A 10,577-nucleotide genomic window follows, 5' to 3' on the forward strand; every position below is an offset into this window, starting at 1 on the left:
AAAAATCTAAATACTTGTTGTGAAATGTATTGAAATACCTGAAACAGTATTTGAACCCAGGCCTGGTATGTGTGTGTGTAGTAATCCCTAAGCAACGCTCTCTCAAGGGGAGCGAAAGCATTTCCATAAAAATGTACCCTACAGTTAGACTATTGTTCTCAATAGGCAGGTGTCGTCTTTGCTAGGAAAAGCATGGAGAGGAATGCCTAAGTGGTTTTAGGTGTTTTTCTCTGTGTTTTTTTGTTAATCTCCGACACAGTGGGAATTGTGCCTCTGGTGTAGCCTAGCTGGTGTTAACATGTATTATTATGCAGCGCCGATGCAGAGACAACGAGCAATGTGTTATGTTTTTAGAATGCAAAGTAAGTCCTCCATATGTTGACATATTTCCTCTTCTCCTTTGTTCCTGTACAAAGACAGTTTATTTGACTCCAAGGAGGAGTGACGACTGTGTTTAATGTCTCTGCTGTCTCAGTTGTGTTGTTGTACTGAGGCCTGTTGAGGCACATGGGAAATAGGGACCTATAGAAATGAATGTGTTGCTCTGTGTGTGTTCCTTTGTGTTGCTGACTGATTCCTTGATTTTATTGGACCATTTCAACATATACTGGCATCCATATCACTGGTTACAAAACAGCTCCAGTGTGATTTCTGTTTCTTGGACATGGCTGGGTGTTTGTTGATGGCTATGGTGTCTCTCTAACGCCTGAGTCCTGGTTGGAAGTGAACCTCCACTCTGCCTCTCACATTCAGCCATAGTCCTCAAAGTGGAGAGGCTGAATATCTTATTTGAATGTGTCTGGGTTGGACGTTGAGGTAGAGACAGTGTCCATCCACGTTTGTTAGTTTACCCCCACTGCCTCCACCCCACATGATCCATATTCCTTATATCTAAGCAGAGCCTTTTAATTCTATTAAGATATTTCTACAGGCGATGTGCCTAAGAAGAGCTCTTTTCTATACCGGTCTCAAGACAGCAAAAATAATATATATATATATATTTTTTTAATGTTGTGGCAGAGCATCGGGGACTACTTTTGAGATAGAAAATTCATCAGGGACCGACCGGTCATAATATCAGAACACAACTCCTACTTTACAGTGCGATACAAAAAGCTGACACGCAGTTTTACTATGACTTCTGTGGTGCATGGCCGAACTAATCAAGTTCGGTGCACTGGGAAACATTTTAAAGGCCTCCCTCTTGTCATCAAAGTGAACATTTTGCAGTTTTATTAGCCAATTTCCTGCAACTCTACACATTTTGCCTTTGGGCAGAGAGAAGATTCTGTAGTTTTAAATCTTAAAATTACAGTGCATTATGTTCAAAAGAAACATTTTGAGGAGTACAAGAAGAATTGAGTTGAAAAAAATGTATCATTGATGTTGTACAGTCCCTGTGAAATGCATTTGGCACATCCAAGGGCTAAGAACACACTGTGAATGATTAACATTACATTGTATTGCACTCCCTAAACTTTTCCCACAGATCCCTTGTCCAAAATTCATTTCATCTGTTGTAGCTAGCAATACTCATTACACTACAGAATTCAAACTCCTATATGAGCATAACAAGCCCAGTTAAATAGCACTCCAAGTCTGTGAAATGAACAAAAACAATTAAGGTCTGAAATGAAGGTGGATTTAATTTGATGGTGATTTGATTTAGATGATGATTAGGAGTGGGCCTTGTCATTTTAACTACCTTGTAGTTTTTCCATTTTCTTTTTGTGTTGTAACGCTTAATGTGAAATGGATAAGGAATACATCTGGTGATCGTTACTGTCCATTCTAGACAAGTAATGGACTAGAAATGAAGTTAGATTAGATATGACTTTGATTGCGACACTCTGTGTGCTTGACAAGCTTGTGTAAAAATGTATTTTTTTTTCRTCCATCATTAAAATAGTTTCACTTACTTTGATCTGATAACAATCTTAGATGCTTCTCTGGGTCCTAGGTCCTTATAGACGTGATGTGATCTGATAACTCACTATCTCTTTCTCTATAGGTATGGTTCCAGAACCGTCGGTCTAAGGAGAGGAGGATGAAGCAGCTGAGTGCTTTGGGGGCCCGGCGGCACGCCTTCTTCAGAGGGCCCCGGAGGATGAGGCCCCTGGGAGGACGACTGGAGGACCCAGACATACTGGGGCCTGGGGCCTATGGATACTACACAGGTAAGATACACTCACTGTTTGATTATATAGTGGTAAAATACACTCGCCGTCAATTGCCTTACGTCAGATAGCACGAGGACTCGGTTGAGGACTGTGCAATGCGTAGTAACGCCGTCACCTGTCGCTACGCACCGCTGACTGTTAAAGCTCACAAGTGATCTCTGGTGAAGATTTTAGTGACATGGTTTTCGTCAGGTCATTGCTCGCCTCTGTGCTGCCCAGCTCTGTCTAAACTGCAGGGAGACAAGGGTGTTGACTGCTCGTCAAGTGGCCTACTGGAACAACATAGACGATTCTGAAATATAGAAAAGTCAAATGTTGAAATCAAGACATAGAGCATTCCGGAATGGGCTGAAGTGAACAACCACAGAATTCTAAAAACAAAAAGCATTTGTCAGYTGATTATCCCAGTAGTACAAAGCTGAAGAGAGATGTTGCTGAGGAATCAGTCATACACTGGACCATAGCAGCCTCCATCCACAGTAATAAAAGGGAGCCTTGAAGGATAGAACGGGGAGGGAGGGAACGAGGGGAGAGGAGGACAAAACCTTAATCTCTTGCTTCTGGCTCCCTCCGTTCTCAGCATGCCTCTTCACACCCTTTTGTGCCTTGGTGGAGCCGGGGAGCCTGCTCTACTGTATTAGCAGGACTACTCCTTCCATCCTTCTGTTCCTCTACCACTGCTGCTGCTTAGAGAGGAGGCTGTGTGTGTGTGTGTGTGTGTGTGTGTGTGTGTGTGTGTGTGTGTGTGTGTGTGTGTGTGTGTGTGTGTGTGTGTCTATGCGTGTGCATGTGTACACATGTGTGTCTCTCTCTGCCCCTCCCCGTTCCTTCCCCCGGCCGCCCCAGGAGCAGGTTGATTCTCAAGGTCTGTCGTAGCTAGCAGGGTTCTGTTTGTGCGACTCAATAATTAGCTTGTTTATTGTTTTGGTTTTTTTTAGTTGAATTTTTTTTGGATTTCATTGCATTGAAAGTGGATTTATCCTTCCCCTCATTAGCACAATTTGTAACATAAGGTTGGCGCACTGCTGATTTAGTTATGTAGAGGGGAAACGTTTCTTTGTCAAGTTAGGAACAAAGCATGATGAAATGTTGATTGTCTGTCTGACTACATTTAGCTGATCTTGAAACAACGTGTGTGCTTCCCAGATTGTTGATTTGGGTTGGATTAGTAAGAATGGTTGTTTAACATCAAACCGTACACTAAACAAGACATTATTGAATTTGTGTTTGCTTAGTTATTTTTGCTCTTTCCCTCTGTAGTACTGAAATAAGAACCCGCTCACACTTAAAGCTAAAGTGTGTGGCGTATAACTGAAATGTAGACTCGAAAGTGTGATTTTCATTTCCTTTTTAAAAGTTTAGGCGCKTTGAACAATAAAATAAGAAAAACTCTTCAAATTAACGGATGAGTGTCAGGACTCAAAATTGTATAAATGTGGGACAAAAAAGGAGTTCCCGGGTGAATGTTAGAAATTTAGCTGTGTTTTGCTCTTTCACTTTTCAGCTATAACAGGGAACTAAACCATTCTCCTCCCCTCCTTGAAATGTTACTTAAGCTACTCAATACTGCAATTCTATWAAAAATCTTGAGTCTTTATGCAGGTCCGTTTTTTAAAAGTGTGTGAAATTCCATTTCAGTGATTTTGAATGTAGCTGTATAGATTGTTTTGTCTGTGTGCTGCACAATGAATTAGATGATTTGTTTTCTATTTGAATAATCGTATCTCCCCCCCACCCCCCCACAGAGTACCAGGGCGACTACTACGGAGGAGGGGGAAACTATGACTTCTTCCCCCACGGCCCTCCCTCCTCTCAGGCTCAGTCTCCAGCAGAATCCCCCTACATCCATGGAGGTGCCATGGAGGGCTCTGTGTCAGCCCACCACCCCTCTGATGACCAGAGGTTCACAGACATGATCTCCCATGCAGACACCCCCAGCCCCGAGCCCGGCCTGCCCAGCTCCCTGCAGCCCGTCCCTGGGGAGGTGTATGGAGGAGGGCCCAGCCCACCCTTCTCCCTGGCTAGTAACTCTAGCTACAGCGCCCCCATGTCCCACCCCGGACAGGAGATGGGAGAGACCACCGTCTGGTAGACTAGAGGGGGGGCGTCTGGATCTGGGATCAGGGTTTGGGGGGTGGGGTGGGTGTGAACTTCCCAGTCAATTCAGGAGATGAATTTGAAGACGTTATGAATGAGTTATTATGAATTGAAAAGTGCCGTTTATGTATTTGTTCATTGGGATTTTGAATCGACTCTGATCCTGAAGGACTGAGGATCCGGGAAGGTCGGCTTTGCTGGAAAAATATGAACTTTGTGGTACTATTCGCCGCCCCATTCAGCCCTGGATTGTAGTAGAAATACACCCCCACCCACCTCTGGGAACCATGAACTGGGATTGAAAAGAAAAAAAAACATGCTTAGGCGGTTCCTCTCGCCCCCGTATCTTCCCCTCTCACTCCGAGAAGCAGTGGAGGTATCCATTGCTGGAGACTAAGGACACTTGATATTGAAGAGAGAGATCCAGAAAGAATACAAGCCAAAAGGGACGTTTGATGTATTTTATTTTTTGGTTTCAGAACTGTCTTGGTTTTTCATTCTACTGTTTCTTAAAAGGCACAATGTTGTAGGCCTAACTGGTCAGTTCCTCTTCTGCGTAATGTTTGACTCGTTCTCCTATTGTAATATTGCTTCCAATACAATGCTCAAATACAGACAAATACAATTTTCTGTGTTTTAACTGTTGCTATGTACAACCTCCTTTGCTTTTAGCTTCACTGCCACTAAAATAGAGCAAAGCCGATATCGTCAGGGGATTCATTTGTGGCAGCCATGAAACATTCTGTTATTAGATAAAGAAATGCTCATTGACAACATTTATGGTGACCCTCCGGTAGACTCTGAGCCACTGTACTGCAGATCTAAAAGCCTCATAGTGATATACATTACTCCTTCTGGAATTCTACCCAATACACACGGCACATTTTCACCCACACATTCGTCATCATTTTGACCGTCAGTTCTAGTGATGTGTTCTCGATAGATGCTCTTGCTGTTCTCGTACATGGTTATTCAGAACACACACATACACAAGCCACTCATACATATACACACACAAACCTCTCTAAATCAAGGCCCCCTTTATATCCCTCACTCCCATCCAGGCACCCCTTGTCAGTCCCTCTCTCCTCCTCTACTTTTCCTGGCCTTCCCTTTGTTACTGTCCCTTTAAAAAAAAAAAGAAGCATGTTTTAATGGAAATTATTTTCAAAAGAACATTGATGCCATAATGGAGAATGTCCTTCAGCAGCTGAGGTCTCCTTCTTCAATAGGCAGAAAACAAAAGGAGGGGCCAGACAACATCTGTGACTTGCTACCGTGTCTGTCTGCTTGGCAGCCTGGCAACCATCGCCACCTAGTGGCCAGATAGGAACACAGTGTCTCCGCCAGCCGTCTGTGTGTGTGTGTATGTGTTTGTGTGTGTGGTAGAGAGAGAGAAGAGAAGAGAGAGGAGAGAGAGAGAGAGAGAGAGAGAAGAGAAGAGAGAGGAGAGAGAGAGAGAGAGAGAGAGAGAGGAGAGAGAGAGAGAGAGAGAGGAGAGAGAGAGAGAGAGAGAGAGAGAGAGAGAGAGAGAGAGAGAGAGAGAGAGAGAGAGAGAGAGAGAGAGAGAGAGAGAGAGAGAGAGAGAGAGAGAGAGAGAGAGTGAGAGAGATCCTTAGCACTTGGTTTCAGGACACATGCAGCCAAATGAAGGACAACAACTTTGCCAAAAATGACAAGTACACTATCTGGGCAAATACACACACCACACACACACACACCACACACACACACACACCACAAACACACACACAACACCCACACCACACACACACACACACACACACACACACCACACACACACACACACACACACACACACAGAGTAGAGATATCAACAAATGAAGTTATTTTCTAACTGTTTCTATACAGTAGGTGAGCCTAGTTGGCAATGCAAGGCTAAGTATGAGGAGGATAGATAATAATACAATGCCGTTATATTTCAGGAATACCTTTCACAACCTGTGTTTTAAAGATGAAATGCTAAAGGTTTGTATGCAGGGCCATGATGTTTACCACTTCAGCATCTACCTGAATACTGTGTTTCTGTCTAGGTCTCTCACTGAAGAACATGCCCTTGTAGGAGTAGGAGTTTTACCGCTGTAAAGACTTCACGGTCATACCACGCTATTCCAACATGGCCTTTGGTACAATCAGAGAAACACAGTCAAGGTCAGTTCATTCCATTCAGGCATGACAGTCAGATGTATTCGCCTGTTATTATTTCCTGAATTCAGCTCTGTACCCATCCAGCTATCTCTTGGCTTTGCAGAGGTACAGACCGCACCGTTACGGACTTCCAACAACGTAACGCATACCATCTGTTCCCTACGAGCTATMACTCCTATCCTGTTACTGAAGTCATATTTTAGTCGCCCTCTCCCTTTGGACTTTGTATGGGACGAAAACCAAGGAGGGAGTGTCTTGTTTCTGTGAGAGAGAGCGAGAGTGACAGCGTTGGGTTGGGGGGGTTTTGTGCCAATGTAAATACTACTGATAATAAAACACATCTTCTCTTGCACTATGTTCTCTCTTGCTTTATCAAACCTCTGTTTGATACAAGGAATGGAGTCGCCCAAGTATTACTCACTGACCCGAGGGGATTTGATTCTGTTTGGCCCATGGATTCTACCATTCCCATTGAAAGAATAGTAGCCCCACCTTTGCCCTATTACTAACACCTATCCAATCCTTTCGGATCCACACAACTGCATAGGGGGTAGGGGGTAGTTTGTGGACGGGGCCTGAGTCTTACCAGATTTATCATCAACCGAATTCTCTTCCACCTGCTCAGGGTACAATTTGTTCCTAAAGGTACAGGTCTAGTAGGATCGGTGTACCCTCCCCAAATCGTCACCTGATCTATTAGGGGGAAAACCACAAACCTGGCCTAAGTCAGCATCTAGAGGGTATTCCATCCCACTCTTAATGGGCTCCGATCTTATCCTCCTCCCCCTCCTTCCTCTCTTCCACATCTTTATCCCTTCCTCCGGCTTCATCCCTCTCTCCATGGGCCCAGGTGGACAGGGTGGCCCAGGTCTGCAGTAATTTTCCCCCTGACTGGTTTTAATGTAAGGGGTAATGTGAGAGGAGACAGGCTCCGCACACACACATATACACACACATATACACACACACACAACTCCCCCCTGTGGGAGTCTGGAGCAAGCCGCGATCTACACACACACACACGCCACAGCAGTGAACGTGGTCCTCACCCTCCGCTGGTACATTACCAGCATCCCTCCGTTCTCTTTATTTATTCCTCCTTCACTCCTGTTTACTCCCCTGAGCTTCTCCTCTCCTCCGCCCAGAACAGAGGCCTGTATCACTCCATCTCTCAGAAAGGGAGGGGGAGAGAGAGAGCTGAGGGGGGAGTGTGGGAGAGAGCAGAGGGGTGGGGTCGTGTGAGAGAACTAGAGAGGAGAGAGGGGGGATGGAGAGAAAAGAGATGGATAGAGGGCTGCATAGGAGCTAATAGGAAGCAGCTGATTATATAGGAGCACAAACACAAACAGTGCTGTATACACACACACACACACACACCACACACACACACACACACACACACACACACACACACACACACACACACACACAACACACACACACACACAGGGCGTAGAGGCTGACCGCTGCACAGAAACAAAACACCTCGATAACCTCACCTTTCTTTCACCCAAACATCAATTGTTTACATGAACAGACCACACACACACACACCCAAAGGCCCAATAACACAGTACTTCATTTGTAATGGATTTCCTTGCTCTGCTGTTTTGGGAGAGAGCAGAGGAGGTGGCCTGGTGGAACTGCTATAAATCACCTGCTTGTTCCCTTCCTCCACCCAACTTTCCCTCCCACCCCTCCCCCTCTTCAGCCCCCATCAACACGGCTACACTGGGGTTCCCTGTCCCTAACCCCTCTCTCCCATCATCATACACACACGCCGGTGGATGTACCCTTCTCTTACTCCCCTCTCTCATCTCTGCCGCCTGGAATGGGGAAATCCAATTACCCTATGAAGAGAGACACATCATTAATTACACACACAACTTATACACACACACACACACACACACACACACACACACACACACATACAATAAAAATGTGTCTCACTGAAACACAAATATGTGTAAACAAACAAACCAACACTACTTCCTCATACACAGACAACAAAATGTAGATTCAAAGTAACGGTCAGTGTAAAGTCTGATGGTGTATCTAGCACCATCGTTCTGAGACCTGTCCAACCCTTTCAGGAGACTGATCATGAAGTCACAAAGGTACAGAATGTTCAGATAGAAATATATTGTGTGGAATGATTGTCATGTAAAATAGGCAAATGTGTTGGCTACCGCATCTGCAATGTTCTGAACGTTTTATCTCATTGAATACTCCCTAGATCTACATAATATGCTTAGGGGGATAGGGGCTAGCTAGCGGTGCATTTGGGATGGGGTGTAAGCAGGGATGGACCGCAGCTGGTACTTTTCAGAATGGGCTAGTAGAAAATGTGTTTAGCTAAAGTTTGGCTTTGACAAAATCGCATGACACAGAATACCAGCCGGGCTAGTAGATATTGCGGTCTATGAGCCCGGCTGGCCACTGCCCAAAATCTTTACATTCCATCCCTGGGTGTAAGTGGGCTGGATGATTGGGCAGTGGCACGCCCCATGATTGTAGTGTGCCTTCAGTTCCCCCTGGAGGCCACAGAAAAAACAACAACTTAGAGACATCAGTAAATGCTTGAATCTCTCCCCGAGAGAGAGAAGGTAACACACTGGCTTCCATTGTCACACCACGCCAGCCRTCAAGGACAATAAGGTCATAAGGTCACCACGTATCTTACAGTCTTAACTCAATAACAGGCTGTGTTCTGCGGCATTGAACAGACACATGAAACAGACAATGTCGAACTGGCAAAGTCCTTTTTACAGTCAAATAGTCGATGAACAGTTTGCATACTGCCCCATTGAAAGGCTGGTTATGGCACACAACTCCATCACCTCAGACACCCTAGACCCATTACAATTTGCATACCGCCCCAACAGATCCATCTTAATTGCACTCCATACTGCCCTGACCCATTTAGATAAGAGGAAAACCAGCTCAGTCGTTCAACACCATTGTCCCCTCTGAGSTCATCACCGAGCTAGGGACCCTGGGACCGAACTCCTCCCTCTGCAACTGGATCCTGGACTTCCTGACGGGCCGATCCCAGGTGGTGAGGTTAGGCAACATCACCTCCGCCACGCTGACCTTGAACACGGGGGCCTCACAGAGGTGTGTACTTAGTCCACTCCTGTACTCCCTGTTCACCCGCGACTGCGTCGCCAACCACGACTCCAACACCRTCATCAAGTTTGCTGACGACACGACGGGGGTAGGCCTGATCACCGGCGACGATGAGCCAGCCTACAGGGAGGAGGTCAGTGACTTGGCAGTATGGTGCCAGGACAACAACCTCTCACTCAATGTCAGTAAGACCATGGAGCTGATCGTGGACTACAGGAAATGGTGGGGAGGGGGGCGAGCACGTCCCCCATTGACATCGACGAGGCAGAAGTGGAGCAGGTAGTAGATAGCTTCAAGTTCCTCTGTGTCCAAATCACCAAGGACTTCAAATGGTCCACACGCGYGACAGCGCCTCTTGGCCCTCCGGAGGTTGAAATGATTTGGCATGAGCCCTCAAATCATCAAAAAGTTTTACAGCTGCACCATTGAGAGCATCTTGACTGGCTGCATCACTGCTTGGTATGGCAACTGCACCGCCCTCGATCCCATGGTGCTACAGAGGGTGGTGCGGACAGTCCAGCACATCACTGGGGCCGAGCTCCTTGCCATCCAGGACCTCTATATCAGGCGGTGTGAAAGGAAAGCCTGGAAAATTGTAAAAGACTCCAGCCACCCAAGCCATTGACTGCGACCTCTGCGACCTCTGCTTTCCGCACTGTACCAGAGCTACAAGTCTGACACCTACAAGCTCCTGAACAGCATCTGTCCCCAAGCCATAAGAGCGCTAAATAGCTACACAAACTATCTGCATTATCACACACACACACACTCATACTGACTATACAAACATACCATATACGCTGCTGCTACTCTGTTTATCATATATCCTGATGCCTAGCCACCTGACCCCTGTACAGATCTACCCCCATCCCTCCAGTAAGCCTACACATTGTATATATGGTATTGGAACTGACCCTGTATATAGCTTACTTACTTACTTTCTCGTGTTCTTCTCATTTCTACTTCTCGTTTGTTTTTGTTAGACTTGACTTAAAGAAT

The 10,577-nt window shown here is 45.7% G+C and overlaps 1 protein-coding gene across 1 annotated transcript in view; it reads left to right on the forward strand.

The window, feature by feature from the left end:
* The window catches only part of lhx5 (LIM homeobox 5), a 17,093-nt gene extending 12,171 nt beyond the window's left edge, over positions 1-4,922 (forward strand). Inside the window, exons 4-5 of the mRNA XM_023983510.3 lie at positions 2,012-2,177; positions 3,926-4,922. Coding sequence (XP_023839278.1) covers positions 2,012-2,177; positions 3,926-4,272 — 513 coding nt within the window. The 3' untranslated portion in view covers positions 4,273-4,922. The remainder of the gene's footprint in view (positions 1-2,011; positions 2,178-3,925) is intronic.
* Positions 4,923-10,577: the final 5,655 nt, after the last annotated feature.

Source organism: Salvelinus sp. IW2-2015, linkage group LG4q.1:29 (genome assembly GCF_002910315.2).
Source record: "Salvelinus sp. IW2-2015 linkage group LG4q.1:29, ASM291031v2, whole genome shotgun sequence".
In the NCBI taxonomy this organism is placed as follows: Eukaryota; Metazoa; Chordata; class Actinopteri; order Salmoniformes; family Salmonidae; genus Salvelinus; species Salvelinus sp. IW2-2015.